Here is a 27,501-nt window from a genome sequence, read left to right on the forward strand (position 1 = left end):
CGAGGCCAGTTGAGAATTTATTAAGTGCAGTTACGTCTTCGAAGATTTGTTTATTTTGGCAGAGGAAGTAGTCTATTTCATTTTTTGTCACCCCGTTTGGGGAGACCCATGTCCATTTTCGGTTTGGCTTCTTATTAAAGTATGTATTTATTGCATGAAGGTTTTGTTGTTCCAAATATTCTAGTAGTCTTTCGCCCCTAATATTCCTTGATCCAAGTCCGTAGTTTCCTATTTTGTTTTCTGAGTCTTCCATTTTCTTTCCGATTTTTGCGTTAAAATCTCCCATAACGATTGTTGTTTTTATATTTTTGTCTTCCATTGCTGTGGTGATGTCATCATAAAAGTTATCAATTTCTTCCTCATCATGTGTTGTTGTTGGAGCATATACTTGTATTAGTTTCATTCTTGTCTTCCTGTCAATTTCTAGTATGATATATCCTACTCTATCTGATATGCTCTTATACTCGATTACGTTTTGTTTAATTTTCTCTTTGATCAGAAATCCTATTCCTCCATATGTTTCGTCCTCCTCCTTTGTAATAGAGGCGATTTCCTGATACTAGGTCTATACACATTTCTCCTCTTCTTTTGACCTCTGACAATCCTACAATGTCCCATTTGATTTTAGTTAATTCCTCTTCGAGTTCGTACAACTTTTCATCTTGAGCCATGGATCTGATATTATATGTCGCTATATGTATTCTGTTGCATTCCTTCTTTTTCCGTTTTCTCTGATTCGTTCTTGTCGAGCTTTTGCCTCCCCCAGAATCCATGAGGCTGATCGGTTTCCCGATGTGGGACTCCGGATTTCTCCTACCCACCTGGGGTCCATTTCCGCTTTGTTGTAAGTTCGACATTGCTAGTTTGGGGAAAATAGCCATAAAACACCACGCTGGCCAGGCGGGTTGGTGAGTTGTAGGGATCACATTTCCTTGACTCCCTGTAACTGTTATCCCGCTCATACTCGGTCGCCAGAGCCTCGTCTGTTATGTAGCAGGAGGCACCAGGTAATTTTAGACTACCACTCGTGCAGGTGAGGTTGACTTTTGGATCGATTGATGTATTGTTGTTAAGTCCGATCCCTTACCTCCCTGGTGTATAGCTTCTTTGTTACAATCAGAAATTTAGTCTTTTTGATGTTTAGTTTTAGACCATACTTGTTGGAATGAGTGTTTATGTTTTCCAGCAAATACTGTAAATTTGCTAGGTTATCTGTAAAGACCGGATTATATGTCTTTTGCATATCGATAACCATCAAAGATATAATCAAACGCTTCAGGATGTGGACGAATTATGATAATTAAAGGCGTTTGACACTAATTTAATTTTACATATTTAGAAAATTTTCGTTTTTTCAACATATTTGGATAGTTTGAACATATTTTCGACCGTTTGACATATTTTGGCATATTTTTAACAAATTTTAGCGAAATTTTTGTTGATGTCACAAGATTCGTCGCAGACCTAGGGAAAAACCCACCATCCAAATTGAATAGCAGGTAATTTTTTTCTTTCTTTAGACCCGCTTCTGGGTTCCAGGCAATGCGTATTATAGTTCCATTTATTTTACGACTATGATTTATGATTCATCATAATTTATGTTATGCCGGCACCTCAAGCCGGTTATATCAAGAAATATTTCCCATTCACAAATTGTCATTATTCAGAAACATACAACAAAGTGAGGTGCTAGTTGTATGCTCGAGTGATTCTTAAAAATGCCTAAAGTGAAAAACTATTTGGTGGTCTCTTGGATCAAAACCGTTCCGGCGTTCCAGAATTAGTTTTTAACGAAGAAACAGTGTTCTGCAAAGCATTTGCTAAAATAGTCAGTTGATAATGATAATGTTACAATTTTAGTTGATATTTATTTTGGGAATTCGATTAAACAAGCTATTTAAATTGCTATAGTTTATGGGGCACATATTATTTTTATTGTCAATGAATAAGCGGGTAAGTCTTGTTTGCTGGATTTATATTGTTAATGTTTAATGTTTAGGTATATTGTTAACTAAAGTGTTTTTCACATATTCCACATATTTTTAATATATTTTAAACTTTTAGGGAATATTTTCAACATATTTTACTCATATTTCAGACATATATATGCACATATTTCAGTCAAAACAGGAACATATAATCCGGTCTTTAGTTATCTGTTACTATTAGCGTGTCATCAGCGTATCGTATATTGTTAATTAACAAACCCAAATAAAAAAAAACCCAAATAATTAAAAAACAAACCCATTACCATGTAAATAAAGAGTTAGAACTGCTAGATAATCAAGATCTTATCAGCAAACTTACCAAACCTAAATATTTCGAACTTGTGTGATAAGTATCACTTTAAACATGGATAGTCAATCTAGTTACATGAGTGAACTGGGCAATTCAACTTATCAGTTTCTAAGGTTGTTCTTAGGATAGAATACATCAATGAATGGTTCAAAACAATAGAACAGAACGAAGTAGAAGTATAAAATGGTATGGTTTTAATAATATTAAAAGGGGAAGATAAAATGGCATTAAAAACAGCAAAAATAGTAAAGCACTAGGTCCAGACCAAACTCCAGTAGATAGCTGAAAATGCATAAATGATGAAATCTTAGTCATTATAGTAGACTTATTTCATAGTATACAAAGCAAAAGACATACAAAAATAATTGGTAAGTTCCACCTTTTCTTCTGTCTCTAAAAATACGGTATGCGGCAAAATAAACAGTACTGAAATTCGTATGCCTCAAATTTGTATGTGTCAGGCGCCTAAGCGTACTGAGCATGTACTGAATAGTTTCCGAAGGTCGTTATAACCTATGTGAATGTCGCGATAATGTTAGATGCTTTAGAATGCTACCAAGTTTTGCAGAAAAAATTTTAATGGTGGAGTACTATTTTCGGTCATACGGAAAATGTCACGAAAATGTTCCAAGCTTAAAATCGACAATGGTTTCAGCAGGCCGGGACAACCTGCTAAACTGCCAGGGAGTCTCTTCGAATACTGCGCGATCATGTTGGGAGTTTCCACTTACCAGAACTAATGCCACCAGATGCGTACACATGGGGAAAGCCGAAGGGGTCAGACATATCCAAAGTCTGCCATTTCGGAATTTCAGACTAGAATTAAAGATTTTTTCATGCCAGAGGCAGTGACGATTCAAGAAATTTGCCTTGAGAGGGGACAGCCTTAGGGGGAACTTCCAATGAAAAACCAACCAAAAGACGTAAAAAAGATAAACTCAGATTACATAAAAGACACAAATAATAACTTATAGGCATTAAGTTCCCTTAATTTTCGTAACTAGCATGTTTATTGGGTTGAATTTGTCTTTCTGTGGTTTCAGTTTCATGTCATCTAATATATTTGTATAATTGAACAAATTTTTTTCTTTAATTTTGGAACTTGTTATTACAGGAAGAGGGTAAATTTCCCCATTTTCCTTCCCTGTAGATTCGCCACTGCTTGATATGCCGGCATATCTCCCAAAGAATCTTCGTACGCAGCTGGATGTCGAGCTCTTGTTAGGGTGGATCTTGTAGGGTGGGTAGATCTTGTTAGGGTGGTGTTGTATTTTGGATCTTGTTAGGGAGCAAATTTCTTCATTTTCCCTCCCTGTAGATCCGCCACTGGCCAGAGGGCATCTTTAACATCTGTTTTATTGGGAACGTGCATCGTCGTGAATAATGTTTGCACGGCTATACCATACTAGATATATTATAAATTCTCATAAACATTTCAATATTCATTTCAGTACTGTTTATTTTGCCGCATACTGTACAAACGCTAAAGACTGCACTGAATACAGAACAATATCATTAATACTCTGGGCTAATTAGCAAAATTCATGGAAAAGTTATTTACAAGCAATTTTATTGCTGGAATCGAATTATAAGATCCTATATATTAATAGTATAGGTATGCAAAGTCCGCAGATAGTGTGCTACTTTTTTTATAAACAAAATGGCGCCGACAAATCGTATTTTTTTCAATTATTGCTCTATAACTCCGAAGATTTTAACTTTACAACAAAAACACCCAAATAATAATTCACCGCAATTAAATTCTGCATAGAGATAAGTTTTTCATGATTTGCTCCGATGAAAATTTTCCTCGAAAAATGCGGGTTTTCCTAACAAAAACTCTAATTTTCAAATAAAGTTTTAGGTAAGTAATTATTAATCAATAATTAAATAACTTAGTGACATCAAAGCTTTCTTGGTATAGATTGTAATTCCAGAAGCCGGTGAAAATTAAACGAATATTTTAGCAACAATTCAATTGTTAATTAACAAATTACGATCGCAATAATAACCAAAATAATCATGATACATTGATCAAACTTATAAAGATTATAAAGATGAGATGCTTATTTAATATTTTATCGACAAAATATAAATTTTTCTTTTTTTTGCATAATCTTTAAATTTTGAAAAAAAAATAGTTATAATACGCTGGTCTAATTAGTAAAGTACAAAGAAAGGTTATTTAACAACAATTTTATTGCTGGAATCGAATTATAAGATCCTATATATTATTAATATAGGTATACAAAGTCCGCATATAGTGTGCTACTTTTTTTATAAACAAAATGGCGCCGACAAATCGTATTTTTTTCAATTATTGCTCTATAACTCCGAAGATTTTAACTTTACACCAAAAACACTCAAATAAAAATTCACCCCAATTTAATTCTGCATAGAGGCATGTTTTTCCCGATTTGCTCCGACGAAAATTTTCCTCGGAAAATGTGAGTTTTCCCAACAAAATCTTGAATTTTCAAATACATTTTTTGGGCCAGTAATTATTTATCAATAATTATATAGCTTGGTAAAATAAAAGCTTTCTTGTTATAGATTATAAATTCAGAAGCCGGTGAAAATGAAACGAATATTTTAGCAACAATTCAATTGTTAATTAACAATTTACAGTCGCAAACACAACCAAAATAATCATGAGACATTGATCAAACTTAGAAAGATTATAAAGGTGTGATGCCTATTTAATATTTTGTCGACAAAATATATATTTTTCATCTTTTTGCATAATCTTTAAATGTTTAAAAAAAAATTTTATAAACAAGTTAACATTTCTCAGAAATTGTTTATTATATTCTAATTTTAAAAAATACTTGAAATGCGTATTTCATAGGTCTTGAAAATGAATGCTTTAAAAAAATTTTCCAACCATTTGCAAAAAAGTTATGAAACAGCAAAGTAAATACACGAATTATCCGTTGTTTATAATTTGTTTTAATTGTTTCAAAGCTTAAAAGTGAGTCTATGGTACAACCTAATTACTCACAAAGAATATCAAAAATTAGTGCAATGGTTATATTTTAATCAAAGATTAAAAATACTTTTTTTTGTAATTTTTAGCGCAAACGTAGGCCTGATACAGAGTCGGAGCTAAAATGTTCACTCGAAGCGACTGACACACAGCATACATATTTACATTATACAGGGTGTCCCAAAAGTAGTAGAACGGTCGAATATTCCGCGAACTGAACATCGGATCGAAAAACTGAAAAATACGTCTTCAATCGTTTTCAAAAATCTATCCAATGATACCAAACACCAACCCCCACTACACCCCCTGGGGGTGGGGTGGAGGGTAACTTTAAAATCTCAAATGGAAACCCCTAGATTTTCTTGGAGATTTGGATTCGTTACGTAAAAGTAAGCAACTTTTATTCAAGACATTTTTTCGAACTGTGGATAGATGGCGCTATAATTGAGAAAAACGATTTATCCTGATACCATAGGTAAATTATAGAAACGGTCTAATATCTCGAGAAATACACTTCCAAATGAGAAAACAAAAAAAAGTTTTTAATACTTTTCGAAAACCTATCAAATAACACTAAACATGACCCTCCCACCTGTACTATCGGCACAATCTGGCAACCCTGTAAGTTGTGAAGTAAGGCACTAATACGTCAACGCGGATGGCCGATGGCAGATCTCATCTCTTCTACTGACTGTATTGTATTGAGTTCAATAAACCTGAGAAAGTGCAAGAACCCTTTTACTTACTTAACAGAACATGGTGGCAGCTGGTGCACTTTTCCAGATTAACTTAATATTTCAAGTGAAGAGAGAGAAAAATGATTAGTGAAGTTTAACTTTTCCATGTGTAGTGTCTAGGTTATGTACGTTGTGTTGAAATCATACACAAAGCAAAATGGCAATGGCAATTACAGATTTAGACGTTAGTAGCGGCTCAACGACAATTAACATGCCTGTTCAGGTAAATCCACCGGAGAAATTTACGTTTTCACAGCCAAATAGGTGGCCCCAGTGGCGCAAGAGGTTCCAGCGTTTCATGAGCGTGTCGGGACAAGATCAGAAGCCGGAGAAAGACAAAATTGACATTCTTATGTATATAATGGGAGATGAGGCCGAAGAAATCGTTCTACAGTTTCCGAAAATTCCAGCTACTTATTCGGAGATGTTACAGAGTTTTGAAAATCACTTTATTCCCCGTCGCAACGTAATATTCGAACGGTTTAAGTTTAACTCCCGAATTCAACAACCAGGAGAAGCTATAGAACACTTTATTACCAGTTTACATTCGTTGGCAGAATATTGTGACTACAGCACCCTTAAGGAAGAGCTAATTAGGGATCGCATAGTGGTAGGAATGTCAGATACAAAAACTAGCGAACGTTTGCAACTACAAGGTACTCTGACTTTGAAAGATTGTATTATTGCTGCAAAACAAGCAGAAATGCAGGCAAATCAGACTCGGGAATTGCGTAATGAAAACCGTTATCATCCAACTCAAGAAGTAGCAAAAGTGGGTGTCCAAAATAGAGAACGAGGCAATGTCACCGGATCATTTCAGAAGGCAGACAACATCAGAAGAAAGAATTTCCAGGGAGACACGTGTATGTTTTGTGGTCAGCAATCTCACTCTAGGGAGGTATGTCCTGCTAGAAGGTCTCAGTGTAATAAGTGCAAAAAGTTTGGGCACTGGGCATCAGTTTGTTTATCTGGTAAAGGTCAAAGGGAAAATAAGGTTAGTACTGTAGAAATTGATAATTTTATGATAAATTCAGAGGGTAATAATTTGAATTTTGTCGGCTCTGTTTATATTAATAATATTGAGGCTCGAGAGTGGCTGATTTCTGTGCTTGTGTTTGAGCTGCAGACAAAATTTGAATTTTTAATTGACTCTGGAGCAGATGTTTCATGTATTCCTAGTTCTCTGATGCCTAAAGAGATATTAAAAACTTTATGTAAGCCTTATCAAAAAGTTACTGGTCCATCTGGCATTAAATTAGAGGTAGTAGGAACTCTTCCTGTTACCCTCTGTCATAATAATGACATTTCAAAAACTCAAATGTTTGTTATACAAAATTTATCTAAACCTATTTTAGGAAGGAAATCAATAATAGACTTAAAACTTCTACAATTTCATGAAAATGTTACAGTAAAAAATATAAATAATGTATTTAATCCAGAGGCAGTTTTCAGAAAATGTTCAACAATATTTAATGATATAGGTACATTTAAAACAGAAATGGAAATTAAATTAAAAGACAACATTAAACCCTATGTACAATCAGTCCCTAGAACAGTTCCTATTCCATTACTCCAACCGTTAAAAGAAGAAATTGATAGATTATTAAATCTAAAAATAATTGAACCTGTTGATTATCCTACAGAGTGGGTCAGTCCCATTGTTGTGGTCCAAAAAGGCCAAAAAGTTCGACTCTGTGTGGATTATACCCATTTAAACAAATCTGTTCTTCGTTCATATTTTCCTATAAACAAAGTTGAAAGTATTTTAGCCAGAATAAAAGATAGTAAATATTTCTCAAAACTTGATACTTCTTCTGGATTTTATCAGATTCGTTTAGACCCAGAGTCTCAATCCCTTACCACATTCATAACTCCCTTCGGTAGGTATCTATTCACTCGAGTTCCCTTCGGTATCACTTGTGCCCCCGAATATTTTTCTATATTGTTAAACAAAATATTAGCTGGTTTGGACGGTGTAATTAGTCACATAGATGATATCTTAATCCATGCTCCAACACTAGAAGAACACAACAAAATTCTGGATGAAGTATTATCCAGAATACAAGCTGAAGGTATAGCTCTAAATAAAGATAAATGTGTGATTGCTGTTCAAAAACTCCAGTATTTAGGTCACGAAATCTCAAATGAAGGAGTGTCAATTGCACCTGAAAGGATTTCAGCATTTGTTAACTTTCCAGAACCGACTAATAAAACAGAATTACTACAGTTTTTAGGTATGATAAATTTTTCATGTAGATTTATACCTAATCGCTCTGAAATCCTAGAGCCCCTTACGTCATTACTGAAAAAGAGTGTCACATTTATCTGGGACAGTCCGCAGAAACAAGCCTTTGTAAGAGTTAAGGAATTACTACAAAAAAGTCCATGTTTAGCTTACTTTGACCCTACCAAACAGATAGCAGTTTCAGTGGATGCCTCATGATTTGGATTGGGAGCATGTTTGATTCAGTTTAATGAGGGTAAAAAGGAAATTGTTGCCTATGCTTCTCGTTTGCTTTCTTCCACTGAAAAAAGATATGCCCAAATAGAGCGGGAAGCCCTAGCTCTGACATGGGCTGCTGATAAGTTTCAAGAATATATCACTGGGATACCGATTGTTTTAGAGACTGACCACAAACCGTTGGTCCAAGTACTAAAATCAAAACCGATCGATGAGCTCACACCTCGCTTGCAAAGACTCAGAATTAGATTGATGAGATATGATTATGAGGTTCATTATACTCCAGGCAAAGAGCTGGTTGTAGCGGATGCTCTTTCACGTCGGTTCGATGAGAATAGCAGTGGCCCAATTGAAGACGAATTAGCAAGCGAAGTAGAAGCTCATGTTCATCTTATAGTTAGTTCGGTTCAAGTAAAGCCGTATTTTATTGAAGAAATTAAGGAAGAACAGAGAAAAGATCCCATTTGTTTAAAATTAAGAGAATATTGTACGTCGGGTTGGCCTGAACAAAATAAATTAGAGGAATGCTTAAAGCCTTATTATAATTATAGGTTGGAGTTGTCTTTTAGCGATAATCTATTATTGAGAAATTCCCGATTATTTATCCCTAGATGTCTACAATTTCGGTGTTTAGAATATCTCCACCAAGGTCATTTAGGGATTGTAAAATGTAGAGCGAGAGCAAAAGCTTCAATATGGTGGTTGGGTCTATCCACTCAGATCGAAAATTTAGTTAGAAATTGTCCTATATGTATAGAACATAGAACAAATCCGGTAGAGCCCCTTATAAGGGATCCTTTTCCTGAGCGCCCATGGCAGAAAGTTTCTTTGGACCTTTTTAAACATAACTGCTGGTACTTAATTGTTACTGACTATTATTCCCGTTTCTTTGAAATATTTAAATTAACCACTATGACTGAATTGGTAATAATATCCAAACTTAAAGAACTTTTTAGTCGGTATGGGATTCCAGAGATAGTGCGTTCAGATAATGGGCCTCAATTCAGTACTCAATTTAGAATATTTGCTTCTCAATATGATTTCAGACATATTACTAGTAGCCCTTATTTCCCTCAATCCAATGGATGCATAGAGGCTGCAGTTAAAATAGCAAAAAATCTCCTTAAGAAAAATGAAGACCTTAGTCTAGCTTTATTAGCTTATCGTACCACACCCCTTGAATGTGGATTTTCGCCTTCCGAACTACTAATGAATCGTAAATTGAGATCTCCCTTACCCGTAATTCCAGAATTGTTAAATAATCCCGTTAATACTGATTCGGTGGTAGAAAGAGAAAATAGAGCGAAAGAAAAATCAGCCTTCCAGTTTAATAAAAGACATAGGGCCAGGACTTTGTCAGATTTATCTACAGGAGACAGTGTTTGGGTAATTGATTTGAGGTTGTACGGAAAAATTTCATCCATTTTAAACGAACCAAGATCTTATATAGTAAAAACCAAGTCTGGAAATTACAGACGAAACCGTCATGACCTCATTCCAGCACCATACTGCTTTGAACCTGAATTTACTCCAGCACTGCCTCTGCCCACTTCTGATTCTAATTTTAATAGTAAAGAAGGTAGGTGGGAAGATTGTGCGAGTCGGAAGGATTGTGCGGGAAACAGTGAGTTGTGTAATGATAACAATATTGTGCTAACAGTTCCAAATACAGAAAATAACTGTTCTAATATGGAACAGGATTCGTCTCGTCCGAAAAGGATATCTCGACGGCCAGCTTATCTGAAAGATTATTTAATTTCATGAAAATTTGTTTTTGTAAAGAGGGAGATGTACTATCGGCACAATCTGGCAACCCTGTAAGTTGTGAAGTAAGGCACTAATACGTCAACGCGGATGGCCGATGGCAGATCTCATCTCTTCTACTGACTGTATTGTATTGAGTTCAATAAACCTGAGAAAGTGCAAGAACCCTTTTACTTACTTAACAGAACACCACCCACCCTCTGGAGGTGGGGTGGGGGTAACTTTAAAATCTTAAATAGCAACCCCCACTTTTTATTACAGATTCGGATTCGTCATGAAAAATTAAGCAACATTTATTCGAAACATTTTTTAGAATTGTTGATAGATGGCGCTTTAATTGGAAAAATACGATTTATTAGCGCCATCTATCAGCAATTTTAAAAAATGTTTCGAATAAATGTTGCTTAATTTTTCATGACGAATTCGAATCTGTAATAAAAAGTGGGGGTTGCTATTTAAGATTTTAAATTTACCCACCAGCCCGTCTCCAGGGGGTGGGTTGGAGGGTCATTTTTTGTGTTTATCGATAGGTTTTCGAAAAATATTAAAAACCTGTTTTTTGGTTTCTCATTTGGAAGTGTATTTCTCGAGATATTAGACCGTTTCTATAATTTACCTATGGTATCAGGATAAATCGTTTTTCCCAATTATAGCGCCATCTATCCACAGTTAGAAAAAATGTCTTGAATAAAAGTTGCTTACTTTTACGTAAAGAATCCAAATCTGCAAGAAAAACTAGGGGTTTCCATTTGAGATTTTAAAGTTACCCTCCACCCCACCTCTAGGGGGTGTAGTGGGGGTTGGTGTTTGGTATCATTGGATAGATTTTTAAAAATGATTGAACATGTATTTTTCAGTTTTCCGATCCGATGTTTAGTTCGCGAAATATTCGACCGTTCCACTACTTTTAGGACACCCTATATATTAAAAGTGTACATCACGTGGCCGGTCGTCGCTCCGAGTGAAAATTTTAGCTACAGTACTGTGTTACTCTACTTTCGCGCGTGTAAATTACAAAAAAATATATTTATAATCTTTAATTAAAATATAACCATTAAAATGATAATCGAAATTTTTTTGTAAATAATTAGATTGTACTTTAAACTCACTTCTACGCTTTGAAAGAATTAAAAAAAATTATAAACACAGTAGTAATCGTATGTTTACTTTGCTGTTTCATAACTTTTTTACAAATGGTTGCAAAACGTTTTAAAGCATTCATTTTCAAGATATTTGAAATGCGCATTTTATCTATTTTTTAAAATTCTAATATAATAAAAACTTTCTGAGAAACGTTAATTTGTTTATAACTATTTTTTTTAAAACATTTAAAGATTATGCAAAAACATAAAAAATTCATATTTTGTCGACAAAATGTTAAATAGGCATCTCATCTTTATAAGATTTCAAAGCTTGATCAGTGTATCATAATTATTTTGGTTATTATTGCGACCGTAAATTATTAATTAACAATTGATTTGTTGCTAAAATATTCGTTTAATTTTCATCAGCTTCTGGAACTATAATCTAAACCAAAATGTCTTTTAAGTCACCAAATTATTTAGTTATTGGTAGATAATTATCTAAAACTTTATTTGGAAATTTAAGATTTTGTTGGGAAAACCCGCATTTTCCGAGGAAAATTTTCGTCGGAGCAGATCGGGAAAAAAGCGTCTCTATGCAGAATTTAATCACGGTGAATTTTTATTTGAGTGTTTTTGTTGTAAAGTTAAAATCTTCGGAGTTATAGAGCAAAAATTGAAAAAAACACGATTTTCGTGCGCCATTTTGTTTATAAAAAAAGTAGCACACTATCTGAGGACTTTGCATACCTATATTATTAATATATAGGATCTTATAATTCGATTCCAGCAATAAAATTGCTGGTAAATAACTTTTCCCAAAAATGGCCTATTCTCCGATAATCAGCCCAGACTATAATAAGTCATGTTCTCAAAGTATTCTTGAAAATAATACATGGCCGTATAAATAAGAAAGTAGAAGAAGGAATAGATGATAGTCAGTTTGGGTTCAGAAACGGACTAAGAACCAAAAAGGTGTTATTTGCTTTTAATGTGATAGCTCAAAGATGCATGGATATGAATGTGGATGTGCATGTTTGTTACATTGACTTTTACGTTACTTTACGTTGAACAAAGCATTTGACTAAGTACTTACGACATGGAAAATTAGTCCAAATTGTAAAGACAAAAACATAGATAAAAGGAACTTACGAATAATAACAAACCTTTTCGTTCTAATTGCACTTCCGTAATACAGTTGATCCTAAACCTTTTTTCAAACTGGAATCAAATAGCACTTTTTGTAATAGATAACGAAGCCAGTCCAGAAACTGAAATCTAGAGAAGAGTTAGGCAGAGATGTATTTCGTCCCCATTACTATCGCATGAATATAGCGAATTTATTTTTGAAGGAGCATTACTAGCTGATAGGGAACACGGGATGCACTGTTTGCAGTAAGTGTTCTTTCGCAGAGATGCCTAGATATGAATCAGGAAGTATATGCCTGTTTCATTTATTTTGAGAAGGCATTTGACAAAGTGCAGCATAATCGTCTCAAAGAAATTTTGTTAAATAAAAACATTGACAGTAGAGATATTAGAATTATATGTAACCTCTATTGGAATCACACAGCAAAAGTGAAAGTTGAAAATGAACTGACTGAGGATATCCAGATTCGTCGTGGGGTGCGCCAAGGGTGTATTTGATCACCATTGTTATTTAATTTATATAGTGAAGCCATCTCAGAATTAGCGTTGGCCGAAGTCAATGAGGGCCTAATAATAAACGGTGAGCCACTTAATAATATAAGATATGCTGACGATATCGTACTTTTAGCGGGAACACTAGAAGAATTGCAACACCTTGCTCAACAACTAAATATACATTGCAACGATTATTCTTTTTTTTTTGAGTGAATTTGATGGCCTTGGCCGAGCCAATTAGCCAGACATTTTGTTATTTTAAAAACAAACAAATTTGATTTTCCAATCAGAGGAATATTTTCTGTATTTCTAACTCTAAATACATAACAAACTAACATTATTATCTACAATTATTATCTAAATAATACTCTGTTTTATTGTTCATTTTTTTTGTACATTTTTATTTTTTTTTTTTTGTATTTTTTGTTGCATTTTTTTTATATTGTTAATTTGTTTTTTTTTATTATTTTTTTTATTGTTATTTTTTATAAATTGTTTTTTTTTACTACGCTAAGAGAATTTTTATTAAAATACAATAACATTGCAACGATTATGGACTAAAAATAAATTTGAAGAAAACCAAGTTCATGGTATTTACAAAAGCACAAAACATCAGAGTTAGACTAGTACTGGATAATACAGAAATTGAGCAAATATCTTCGTACAAATACCTTGGAGCATGGATCACAGAAGATACTGATCAGACAAAAGAAATAAGATGCCGCATTGAAATTGCACGATTCATTTTTAACAGAATGAGGAAACGTTTCTGTAATCGCAATATCAATATAACGCTCTGGATAAGAATGCTTCGTTGTTATATTTTCTCCACCCTTTTGTATGGGGTTGAGGCATGGACACTAAAACAATCCAACATTAAAAACCTGGAAGCATTCGAAATGCGGTGTTATAGACGTATTCTGAAAATATCATGGACAGATCGTAAAACAAACGCACAAGTGCTCGAACAACTAGGAAAACAATGCGAAGTTTTAAATTCCATAAAAATCAGGAAGTTAGAATACTTGGGGCACATCATGAGAGGTGAAAAATACGAACAGAAGAAGCGTAGGAAGACGTAAAATCTCGTGGTTACGCAATTTCCGTGAATGGTTTGGATGCAGCCCAATTGAACTATTCCGGCGCGTAACCAAAAAAAAATTATAATTGCCAGAATGATTTCCAATCTCCGATAGGAGCGGAACTTTAAGAAGAGGGAAGGAATAATAACTAACGCAAAAAATTTTAGCACCATAAGATCTGCAGATGACACCGTGATTATGGCACGCTCTGCTGAACAACTCCAACTACTACTAAACAAAACATAAACATTATCTGTGAAAAATATGATCTAAAAATGAATCTAAAAAAGAGTATATAATATGGTAATAACTAAGGAAACAAATAATATAATAACAAACATACATTTGTGAAATGTAACCACAGAAACAGTTGATAAATATAAATACCTGGGAACCTGGATTTCAGAAAATAATTATCAATCGAAAGAAATAAGGGCCTGGATAGAAATAGCCAGATATGCGTTTGTAAAAATGAAAACAATTCTCTGCAATAAAGACTTTATAGTGCAGTCACTGAAGGTTTTCACCTCCGATTTCGTTGAACCTCTATCGATTTTCATTAAAATTTCTGAGTAATTAGAAGATACCTCAAGGAACAAAGGTGACATGATCCCAACTTGCGCTTTTACCCTGGGGTGGATGCCACCCCTTCTCGGGGGTGAAAATTATTTTATTAAAAATAATACCACAAGTCGATAGAGGGACAAATTATAAGCAAAATTTGTTATATAAAGTTATTAAAATAAATTAACACTTTTTGAGTTATTAAAGACCAAAAATTTTATTTTTTCGTAAAAAAATGCATGTTTTAAATCGGTTTTTCACTTATAGATCAAAAACTATAGGCTTTTACAAAAAAGTTATTATTACTGAAATTGAAGATATTAAAAAATTGAATACATTCCCTACATAAAGAACTAAACTAATGTTAGTTCAAAGTGAGTTATTGGCAATTTAATGTGTATTTTTTTGACGAGTACTCAAATCTAAGTATTCAAGCTTAAATAACGGGAAAACGATGCAATGTATAAAATATTCCTGCTAAACATTTTTCAATGTACCTCAGAATACCTATCAAATGAGCTTCAGAATAAGGTAATAGCGTCAAAATTAAGCAAGTTATAATGAAAATAAAAGAACCGTTTCGAATTTTTTAGGAAAAAGTGAAAAATAAAACATACGCCATTTCCACAAAAATTAAAATTTATAGTAATCCTTACAAGAACTTCTTTATATTAGCATAATTAATGTTTTTGATAATTTTGACCGGTTTAGAATGCATATTTTTGAAAAAAAGATATAATTTAAAAAATCATAATTTTTAAAATTATTGTAATTCTTATATTATTATAACTAACCAAATTTTAGTTCTTTCTTTGCCAAATATTTTACTTATTTTACTATTTCTATTGGGTAAAAAATAACCGAGTTTAAATCTTCAATTTTGCTGTGGGAACCATGCAAACGGGGTCATTTAACCTTTTATTTTTAAAAAAGTAAGTGGTTTAAAAGATTATGTTCAATGTGCTTAAATAGCACTTGGAATTAACTTTCAAACAGTTTTTAGATAAACCTGATATCGTAAACACGAACGGGGTTATTAAAAAAACAATAACATTTTTTGGAAAAAATTTTAAAAGATAAATTTTGAAAAAATTTTGGAGCATAAACTTTAACTCTATCAACATGTTCGGGGGCTCATTTGATAGATATTTTTAAGTACTTTGACAAATATTTTATAAGTTTATGTTATAAAATGCATCAATTTCCCGTTATTTCAGCTTGAATACTTAGAGTTTTTTACTCGCCGAAAAAAATATACACTCAATTACCTATAACTCACTTTTAGTTACCATTAAAAGGTTTTTCTAGTAAGGGGTTTATTTCATTTTTTATTAGCTTTAATTTTGATGATAATAACTTTTTTGTAAAAACTTACACTTTTTGAGTTATTGATGAAAAATTGGTTAAAAACATGCATTTTTCTCAAGAAAAATTAAAATCTTTGATCTTTAATAACTCTAATAGTTTTGATTTATTTTAATAACTTTATATAACAAATTTTGCTTGAAATTTGTCCCTCTATCGAATTATGGGGTTAATTTTAATAATATAATTTTCACCCCCGAGAAGGGGTGGCATCCACCCCCAGCGTAAAAGCGCAAGTTGGCACCATGTCACTTTTGTTCCTTGAGATATCCTCTAACCACTCACCAATTTTCATTCAAATCAATGGAGGTTCAACGAAATCGGAGGTAATAGCTCATATCCACCTTCAGTGACTCCACTATTAGATTATAACTGGGAATAACAGCTCTGGGATGCAATATGTTTCCATACTACAATGTGTGTGTGTGTGTGTGTGTGTGTGTGTGTGTGTGTGTGTGTGTGTGTGTGTGTGTGTGTGTGTGTGTGTGTGTGTGTGTGTGTGTGTGTGTGTGTGTGTGTGTGTGTGTGTGTGTGTGTGTGTGTGTGTGTGTGTGTGTGTGTGTGTGTGTGTGTGTGTGTGTGTGTGTGTGTGTGTGTGTGTGTGTGTGTGTGTGTGTGTGTGTGTGTGTGTGTGTGTGTGTGTGTGTGTGTGTGTGTGTGTGTGTGTGTGTGTGTGTGTGTGTGTGTGTGTGTGTGTGTGTGTGTGTGTGTGTGTGTGTGTGTGTGTGTGTGTGTGTGTGTGTGTGTGTGTGTGTGTGTGTGTGTGTGTGTGTGTGTGTGTGTGTGTGTGTGTGTGTGTGTGTGTGTGTGTGTGTGTGTGTGTGTGTGTGTGTGTGTGTGTGTGTGTGTGTGTGTGTGTGTGTGTGTGTGTGTGTGTGTGTGTGTGTGTGTGTGTGTGTGTGTGTGTGTGTGTGTGTGTGTGTGTGTGTGTGTGTGTGTGTGTGTGTGTGTGTGTGTGTGTGTGTGTGTGTGTGTGTGTGTGTGTGTGTGTGTGTGTGTGTGTGTGTGTGTGTGTGTGTGTGTGTGTGTGTGTGTGTGTGTGTGTGTGTGTGTGTGTGTGTGTGTGTGTGTGTGTGTGTGTGTGTGTGTGTGTGTGTGTGTGTGTGTGTGTGTGTGTGTGTGTGTGTGTGTGTGTGTGTGTGTGTGTGTGTGTGTGTGTGTGTGTGTGTGTGTGTGTGTGTGTGTGTGTGTGTGTGTGTGTGTGTGTGTGTGTGTGTGTGTGTGTGTGTGTGTGTGTGTGTGTGTGTGTGTGTGTGTGTGTGTGTGTGTGTGTGTGTGTGTGTGTGTGTGTGTGTGTGTGTGTGTGTGTGTGTGTGTGTGTGTGTGTGTGTGTGTGTGTGTGTGTGTGTGTGTGTGTGTGTGTGTGTGTGTGTGTGTGTGTGTGTGTGTGTGTGTGTGTGTGTGTGTGTGTGTGTGTGTGTGTGTGTGTGTGTGTGTGTGTGTGTGTGTGTGTGTGTGTGTGTGTGTGTGTGTGTGTGTGTGTGTGTGTGTGTGTGTGTGTGTGTGTGTGTGTGTGTGTGTGTGTGTGTGTGTGTGTGTGTGTGTGTGTGTGTGTGTGTGTGTGTGTGTGTGTGTGTGTGTGTGTGTGTGTGTGTGTGTGTGTGTGTGTGTGTGTGTGTGTGTGTGTGTGTGTGTGTGTGTGTGTGTGTGTGTGTGTGTGTGTGTGTGTGTGTGTGTGTGTGTGTGTGTGTGTGTGTGTGTGTGTGTGTGTGTGTGTGTGTGTGTGTGTGTGTGTGTGTGTGTGTGTGTGTGTGTGTGTGTGTGTGTGTGTGTGTGTGTGTGTGTGTGTGTGTGTGTGTGTGTGTGTGTGTGTGTGTGTGTGTGTGTGTGTGTGTGTGTGTGTGTGTGTGTGTGTGTGTGTGTGTGTGTGTGTGTGTGTGTGTGTGTGTGTGTGTGTGTGTGTGTGTGTGTGTGTGTGTGTGTGTGTGTGTGTGTGTGTGTGTGTGTGTGTGTGTGTGTGTGTGTGTGTGTGTGTGTGTGTGTGTGTGTGTGTGTGTGTGTGTGTGTGTGTGTGTGTGTGTGTGTGTGTGTGTGTGTGTGTGTGTGTGTGTGTGTGTGTGTGTGTGTGTGTGTGTGTGTGTGTGTGTGTGTGTGTGTGTGTGTGTGTGTGTGTGTGTGTGTGTGTGTGTGTGTGTGTGTGTGTGTGTGTGTGTGTGTGTGTGTGTGTGTGTGTGTGTGTGTGTGTGTGTGTGTGTGTGTGTGTGTGTGTGTGTGTGTGTGTGTGTGTGTGTGTGTGTGTGTGTGTGTGTGTGTGTGTGTGTGTGTGTGTGTGTGTGTGTGTGTGTGTGTGTGTGTGTGTGTGTGTGTGTGTGTGTGTGTGTGTGTGTGTGTGTGTGTGTGTGTGTGTGTGTGTGTGTGTGTGTGTGTGTGTGTGTGTGTGTGTGTGTGTGTGTGTGTGTGTGTGTGTGTGTGTGTGTGTGTGTGTGTGTGTGTGTGTGTGTGTGTGTGTGTGAAAAAATGGCTTGGATGCGAGTCCGTTAGCCACAGATTTTTATTTTATTTTTACTTCAATTTATTAGTTTTGTTATATTTATACGTATTTCACTTAAATGATTATATTTGTTTCTTTCAAGTAGTTTATGAGTAATTTAAATATTTCCATTTTATGACAACTTAGTAGATATTCTATACTAATTGGAAAATGAACTACAATATGGACTTGAAAGCTGGATACTGAAGGAAAAACACATAAAAAAGCTACAGTCATTTGAAATATGGTGTTACACAAGCATGTTTAGAACAGCAGGGACACAGAAGAAAGCGAACACGAAAGTATTGCGAGAAATGAGCAAAGAATACGAAACAATAAACACAATAAAAATAAGAAAGTTGCAATATCTGGAATACTTAATGAATGACGGACAGCGATATAAAATGCTAAGATTGATAAAATAGGGAAATATAAGAGGAGGGAGGAGAATAGATAGGAGAGTGTCATGGTTAAAAAATTAAAGGATTGGTTTAAATGCATTACCATAGATATCTTCAGAGCAGAGCTAGATACAGTAAAGATAGTGATGATGATATCCAACCTCCGATTGGGAGACGGCACTTAAAGAAGAAGAAGGTTATTGGAAATACCTAAGACAGAAATGTAGTAGGTTAGGTTAAACACAATTTATTATTTTTCTTGTTTTGCATTATTTACTTTTATTAAAAAGAAACTAATATTTGCTTATACACTAAGCATCAAAATTAACGCACTACCTTAAAAATGGGAAATTGTTGATGTCTCCTATTTCCTGAACCTGTTATACGTTTTTAATTATTTTTTTAATATTTATTATAGCTTTATTCTTCAAGAATATCGATGTAATACCATTGTTACTGTCATGTTGACATCATTTAGATGGCTGGCATTCGCTAGAAATTGTCTACTCAATAAAGTGACAAAAAGAGAAGAGGGAGGGAGCACCCCTCTCGGATGTCAATTTGAACCATGTGTTTTATTAATTTTATTTCATCCTATAATTACCCAATTAATCGAAACAAAAGTAAGTAAGCACACAAATATTATATGGCGCAGTCATATTTCGTTGCCTTCGCACCCTAAGGAGAATTGATAAATAATACTTTGTAAATAATTGTTAAATTTGACTTAACCTCCAAAATGAACGACCACATTGTTCCAGTAACAGAACTGTGTTTTGATGGTAATATGGGAGATAATTGGAGTTTTTTCGAACAAAAATTTAATATATTTTTGGAAGCCAGCAAGCTTAATGAAGAGACCGACAGTTTGCAAGGCAGCCTACTGTTGAATCGAGTTGGAGATCGGGCTCTTCGTATTTATAACAATTTCGAGTGGTCTTCAGATGAAAAGAAAACGTCTTGTAAAGCTATTCTAAAAAAGTTTAAAGAGTACTTTACACCCTCAAAAAATGTCACATATGAGCGATACTTATTTTTTACTCGAGACAAGATAGGGTTAGAGACATATGACTCATATGTAACAGAACTGAGACAGCTTGCAAGTACTTGTGAATTCGACACTCTGACAGTTTAATACGTGATCGTCTAATCCTTGGAATCTCGGATGTTTCGTTAAAGGATAGATTGTTACGAGAACAAGGTTTAACACTGAACCGAGGATTAGAAATATGCAGAGCTGCTGAGGTGGCAGCAAGACAGTTGAGCGTTATTAGTGGGGCCAATAGTAGTCAATCATTAGAAGTTCTAGAAATACAAAAACAGAAAAAACATCAATCAAATAGAAGCCAGCAGCCGAAATCTGCTCCTCAGTATACAGCTGATCCTGGTCAGTCTTACCGAAATCATCCCCAGACGTCAGGAAATCAAAAGATAAGTAACAATTTTATAAAAAACTGTTATAAGTGTGGTTCTAATCATAGTTTAAACAAGTGTCCGGCTTATGGATTACGGTGTAAAATTTGTAATAAATTTAACCATTTTGCAAAAGTTTGTAATGCTAATAGTTATAGAAACAGAGTCCATAATGTAAATGTCCATCAAAGTGATACCGATTCAGATTCTGATTTTTCGCCAGATCAGTTTTTTCTAAATAATATAAATGAAAAGTCTTCAGAAAAGTGGTATGAAGACTGTTTTATAAATAATAAAATAATTGTATCTTGTAGATTAGACTCAGGAGCAGACTGTTGTGTTTTGCCATACACTTATTTTAAAAAATTAAATATTCAAACTTCTGAACTTACTAGTAGCACCAATAAAATTACTGATTATAATGGAAAAATAATAAAACCAGTAGGAAGTGTATATTTAAAAGTCAGACAATGCAAAAATAAAGAAAATATAGCTAAATTGAAATTTTATATTGTTAAAACACATAATGATGCAATACTTGGCCTTGATGCCTGTATAATGTTAAATTTAATTCAGAAAAATAATATTAATGTAATAAATGATAATTTACACAATGATATTGAGAGTATTAGTCAAATAATTCATGAATATGATGATGCTTTTAGGGGTGTAGGATGTTTGAAAGGTAAACATACCATAAAAATTGATGAGAAAGTAGCCCCCAGAGTCCATCCACCTAGAAAGGTACCATTTGCAATGCATGACAAACTGATGGAGAAACTGAAGGAGCTGGATAGACTTGAGATAATTAGAAAAGTGACAGAACCAACGGATTGGGTAAATTCTCTTGTAATAGTTAATAAAAAAGCTAATAATGATATAAGAATTTGTATGGATCCTAAAGATCTTAACAATGCTATTAAGCGTGAGCATTTTTATATCCCTACACTTGATGATATTTCTAGTCGACTAAAAGGTTCTTGTCATTTTTCTGTCTTGGATCTTAGCAACGGATTTTAGCATATCCAGTTAGATGATAACAGCAGTAAACTATGTACATTTAATACCCCATTTGGTCGATATCGTTTTTTAAGAATGCCAAATGGCATAGCTTCAGCTCCTGAGGTTTTTCAAAAGAAAATGCAGCAATTATTTGAAAATGTAGAAATAGGGTTATATTTTGATGATTTATTAATATATTCTGATACTCTTGAGGGTCACAATAAAAAATTAAAACAGGTTTTAGATATTGCTAGAAAAAATAATATAAAATTTAATAGAGATAAATGCAAGTTCGGGTTAGCTTCTGTAAATTATATGGGATATAATATTTCTAAAAAGGGTCTGGAACCTGATAAGAAAAAAATTGAAGCTGTTACTAAGATGCAAAGACCAAGATCTGCAAAAGATGTACAACGATTCTTAGGTGTTGTAAATTATTTATGTCGTTTCATACCTAACTTTTCTGAGCTTACAGAGCCATTAAGACTTCTGACAAGAAAAAATATTTCTTTTCATTGGGAAAACCAACAGGAAACTGCTTTTCAGAAATTAAAAAAGCTGTTAGTTGAAGCACCTATCCTACAGTTTTATTCAGTAAAATGTCCTGTAGTGATTTCAACAGATGCCAGTCAGTTTGGATGTGGTTCTGTTTTACTACAAAATAATAAACCTGTGGCATATGCCTCGAAGGCTTTTACACCAACTCAGAAAAATTATGCAGTAATTGAAAAAGAGATGCTGTCTATTGTTAATGCTTGTTTGAAGTTTCACCAGTATATTTTTGGTCGTGTTGATGTGACAATCGAGACGGATCACAAGCCTCTTGTTGGAGTTTTTAACAAACCTCTAGTGGATGCTCCAGCTAGACTTCAAAGAATGCTTGTCATGTTACAACCATATAGTTTTACTATTGTTTATAAGAAAGGTAAGGATATGTTTTTTGCTGATGCCTTAAGTAGGGCTTTTCCAAAATCATATGATGAAACATTTGAAAATAAATTCAGTGAAATTGAATCACAGCTTCTAAGCATTACAGAGAGTTTCTCAATTTCAAATTGTAAAATTAGAGAGTTTCAAAAACAAACTGCAGAAGACCCTCATTTAATACAACTCATGAAATTAATTACAGAAGGATTCCCTGATAGTAAATACATAAATCAAGAATTTCAAAAATATTTGCCATTTAAAGATGAACTAAGTGTAGTTCAAGGTATAATTGTAAAAAATAATAAATTGCTTGTACCTAAACATCTAAGGGAAGAAACCCTGGATAAATTACATATGTCACACCAAGGAATACAGAAAACAAAATTATTAACTAGGCAATATTTTTTTTGGCCAGGAATGTCAAGAGGTATAGAAAATGTTGTGAAATGTTGCAATATTTGCCTATCAGAGAGAAAATGTAATCAGAGAGAACCTTTACTGCCTCACACCATTCCTGACCTCCCTTGGGATAAAGTCGGAATTGATTTATTTGTTTTTAATTCACAAAATTATATTTTAGTGGTTGACTATTATTCAAAATTCGTGGAAATGTCTGCTTTAACGTCACAAACTAGTAATAGAGTAATACAGTTCTTAAAACAAATTTTTTGCAGACATGGAATCCCTACAGTTGTGTTTTCTGATAACGGGCCTTGCTTTTCTTCTATGGAGTTCAGTCGTTTTGCTGCAGAATGGGGGTTTTCTCATAAAACATCTAGTCCCCATTTTCCTCAATCCAATGGTCAGGTAGAAAGATTTGTACAAACTGCAAAGTCAATGTTACAAAAAGCATTCAAATCTAATAAATATCCTTATTTGTGTACCTATATTAGATTTAATGAATACACCAATATCAGATAAAGTTCCAAGTCCTGCTGAATTGCTATATAGTCGCAAAGTTAGAACAACTTTTCCTGTATTAAAATCAAATTTGAGACCACAAGTGGTAAAAAACAATGTACGGAAGGAATTAACACAAAGGAAAAATCAATATAAAAAGTACTATGATAAAAATACTAAAGAATTGCCTGTATTAAAAATTAATGATCAAGTTAAAGTAAAAAATTTTAATGAATCTAACAAAGAAAAATGGCTAGATGGTATAGTAGTTGAAAAACTGTCTAATCCGAGATCATATAAAATAAGATTATGTGGAACTAATAATGTTGTAGTAAGAAATAGAGGTCACCTAATAAAAGTAGAGTTGAAAAATGTAAATTCAGGTGAAGCTTCATGTAGTTACAATCAGTTTCAATATGATAATGCACCTTCTGCAAATAGCACACACATACGCGACACTGTTGAAAATTCATTAAATTCAAGTGTAAGTTCTAATCACTCTTCCAGATGTGATACAGATTTATCAGATCATGAAATAAATAATTCAACTGTAATCTCTGAGCATACATCTTGTAGAACAAGATCTGGGCGAATTGTTAGACCTCCTGTTCAACCTAATTTATAATGTGTAAGCAATGTATTTTATGATTTTATAATTTGGTAATTAACTTTCTGCTAAACTTTAATCATAGTGTATAAGCTGTTTATCTGTATATGTGTGTATATATGTGTATGGGTCTACATGTTTATTATTGTAATAGCTTCTAAGTTCTTGACATGTTCTTTTCTAGCGAATGTTGAATTATTATCTTAGGAAGGGAGATGTCATGATGACATTATTTAGATGGCTGGCATTCGCTAGAAATTGACTACTCAATAAAGTGACAAAAAGAGAAGAGGGAGGGAGCACCCCTCTCGGATGTCAATTTTAACCATGTGTTTTATTAATTTTATTTCATCCTATAATTACCCAATTAATCGAAACAAAAGTAAGTAAGCACACAAATATTATAGTTACTAAACAGATAAATGTCATTGTATACCGGGTGTAACAATGATAGTATGTCTTTTCCTCAAAGTTTGGAACACCCTGTGGAATATTCTAGCGTATCTAAAATATTGGAATTACAACTCAACTGTACGCTTAGGCTTTTTTAACATTTTGCTTCTTGATTCATTCGCTTGTGTTAGATAACAATAAAGTTAGGTACTTTAACAACTAGCAACGTTCTTCATCGATGCAGGGTGTTTCTAAATAAGTGCGACAAACTTTAGGGGTAATTCTGCATGAAAAAAAAATGACCGTTTGCTTTATAAACATATAACCGCAAATGCTTCGTTTCCGAAATACGGGATGTTGAATTTTTTCTTACAAACTGACGATTTATTTATTGCTCTAAAACCGGTGGAGATATGCAAATGAAATTTAGTAGGTTTTAGTAATGATACAATTAAGAATTTTATATTCACCATTGGCGTGCATACGGGTTATATTACTCGGTCATATTACCCGTATGCACGCCAATGGTGAATATAAAATTCTTAATTGTATGCCAAAAAATGCGCAATGACTACCTCTTAAAACCTACAAAATTTCATTTGCAAATCTCAATCGGTTTTAGAGCGATAAAAAAATCGTCAGTTTGTACGAAAAAATTCAACATCCCGTATCTCGGAAACGAAGCATTTGCGGACATATGTTTATAAAGCAAACGGTCATTATTTTTTCATGCAGAATTACCCCTTAAAGTTTGTCGCACTTATTTAGAAATACCCTGTATTGATAAAGAACGTTGCTAGTAGTTAAAGTACCTAACTTTTTTTATTATCCAACATAAGCGAATGAATCAAAAATCAAAATTTTAAGAAAGCCTAAGGCTACATTTGAGTTTTAATTTCAATATTTTATATAAGCTAGAATATTCCACAGGTGTTCCAAACTTTAAGGAAAAAACACAATATCATTGTTACACCCGGTATACAATGACACTTATCTTTTAACAACAATATTATTACATCGATATTCTTGAAGAATAAAGCTATAACATTAAAAAAATTACTAAAATCGGACAACAGGTTTAGGCAATACGAGACATCAAAAATGTCCCATTTTTAAGGTGGTGCGTTAATTTTGGTGCTTAGTGTATTAACTGCGGAATATGTAATATAAAATGAAAATACCACGCCCTATTTATCAACTCAGAACAATAACCAAGCTTTCTCAATAAACACTCACCTTCATTGAAGGATGCACCATATCGAATTCTGGAATGGATCCCATCACATGCTGGGGGTCGCTTTATATATGATGCTGCAACAATGGGGTACTCAGCAATGACCAGCGATAGAGTTACATGCTCTTTGAATAGATAAATAATGGATCTTTAGTGGATAGTTCGTTGTTGTATCGGTATTGTCGAGTATGTCGGGTATATAAGGTTACCAAATAGAGCAGAAAACGCATACATAAGGGATGGTGGTTAGACTATAGTCCGGTTCGGCAAAATAGATTTCTCGAAAAAATGTGGTCATGATGCTTACCTGTATTTAAATTGATAAATTAGAATTTGACGTTGAATAGTATTTTGAAATAAATTACTATATTAATCACGATTGTGAATAAATTTCATATGTCTACAGAAGATATGTTCAACTGTTCAAGATAAGAACTGTTCAACGCTATCTATACTACGGGAATCATCCTTAGAGAAATGTTGACATCAGCATTTGTGTGTTTGCCAAAGAATGGAGTGACTACCGAACCATAAGCTTAATGTCACATACCTTGAAAATTCTGCTGAAAATTATCCACGCCAGAATACACTCTAAGCTGGAGCTGGATATTAGTGACACTCAATATGGGTTCCCCATTGGTATGGGTACCAGAGAGGCATCATTCTCCTTCAAAGTGCTGACACAGAGATGTTTGGATGTTAACCGTCCTCTTTACGTCTGTTTTATAGACTACAATAAAGCGTTTGATAAAGTAAAACACGATCGACTCATGGAAATTCTGAAAACTAAAAACCTAGATGAAAGAGATTTAAGACTAATAACACACCTCTATTACAATCAGCGAGAAATAGTAAGAATTGAAAAAGAAACATCTGAAGAAATGGAAATAAAGAGAGGAGTCAGGCAAGGTTGCATACTATCACCTCTATTATTTAACGCTTATTCTGAAGAGGTAATGCGAGAAACTCTGGAAGATGAAACAGTCGGCATAAGAGTAAATGAAGTCTTAGTTAACATCAGATATGCAGATGATACAGAAATAATAGCCGATAGTTTACAAGACCTGCAAAGACTCATGAGTAAAATAGTAAAGTGTAGTAGGGAGTACGGACTCTCTCAATATTAAAAAGACGAAATTTATGAAAATTAGTAAAAACAACCATAATAATAACGAAATCTTGAGAGTAGAAGGCCAGCAGATCGAAAGAGTAAAAAAGTACACTTACCTAGGAACACGTATAACAGAAAATAATGACTACATTGCAGAAATCAAAGTCAGAATCGAAAAAGCACGTTCTAACTTTTTTATGAAAATGAAAAAGGTCCTATGTAGCAAAGATTTAACATTAGCTCTTAAAGTGCCCCTAACAAAATGTACGTATACAGTGTACTATACTATGGAGTGGAATCATGCACGTTAAATATAGAGACAATGAGACGACTTACCGCCTTTGAAATGTGGACCTATAGAAGAATTATGAGGGTTTCCTGGGTAGATAGAGTTAAGAACAACGAAGTACTGAGAAGAATAGGTAAAGAGAAGGAAGTTGAACTTACAATTAAAGAAAGAAAACTACAGTATCTTGGACATGTGATGCGGGGCGAGAAGTATGGCATCCTGCGACTCATAATGCAAGGAAAGATAGATGGTAGAAGAAGCATCGGAAGAAGACGAATTTCATGGCTGAAGAATCTGAGAGAATGGTTTGGATGCAGCTCAAAACAACTATTTAGAGCTACTGCCTCAAAAATTAAAATAACTATGATGATTGCCAACCTCCGTAGCGGAGATAGCATTCGAAGAAGAAGAAGAAGAAGAAGAAGAAGAAGAAGAAGAAGAAGAAGAAGAAGAAGAAGAAGAAGAGAAGATATTCAGTAGTAATTGCACGAGAGTACTAAAATTATCGATTTGTTTCCCGAGTGACACTTTGACAGTTTTAATTTCACGACCCGAATGGGAGTGAAATTATGTCAAAGTGTCAAAGTGTACCGATTGTTTTCTTTTAGGGGATGTATCACCCTCCAGTTATTGGTGGATGATGTTCCTCAGGATTTTCTCTAACTCTCTCCATTTTTCTATAGCGTTGTCCTTATCTTTCCTTTCTGGACTTCCTCGTGTAATTGGTATTTGATTTGTTGGCAGAGATCAGTCTTCTTAGATTAATTCTAG

The 27,501-nt window shown here is 34.4% G+C and overlaps 2 protein-coding genes across 3 annotated transcripts in view; one reads left to right on the plus strand and one right to left on the minus strand.

Annotated features, from left to right (window-relative positions):
• The window catches only part of LOC114329577 (prothoracicotropic hormone), a 44,461-nt gene extending 19,005 nt beyond the window's left edge, over positions 1-25,456 (minus strand). The window contains exon 1 of the mRNA XM_050641927.1: positions 25,333-25,456. Within this exon, the coding sequence (XP_050497884.1) occupies positions 25,333-25,377 (45 nt within the window). The 5' untranslated portion in view covers positions 25,378-25,456. The remainder of the gene's footprint in view (positions 1-25,332) is intronic.
• The window catches only part of LOC114329583 (anosmin-1), a 242,873-nt gene that overhangs the window by 163,438 nt on the left and 51,934 nt on the right, over positions 1-27,501 (plus strand). The gene's annotated exons all lie outside the window — the stretch shown is intronic.

This window comes from Diabrotica virgifera, chromosome 1 (genome assembly GCF_917563875.1).
Source record: "Diabrotica virgifera virgifera chromosome 1, PGI_DIABVI_V3a".
In the NCBI taxonomy this organism is placed as follows: Eukaryota; Metazoa; Arthropoda; class Insecta; order Coleoptera; family Chrysomelidae; genus Diabrotica; species Diabrotica virgifera.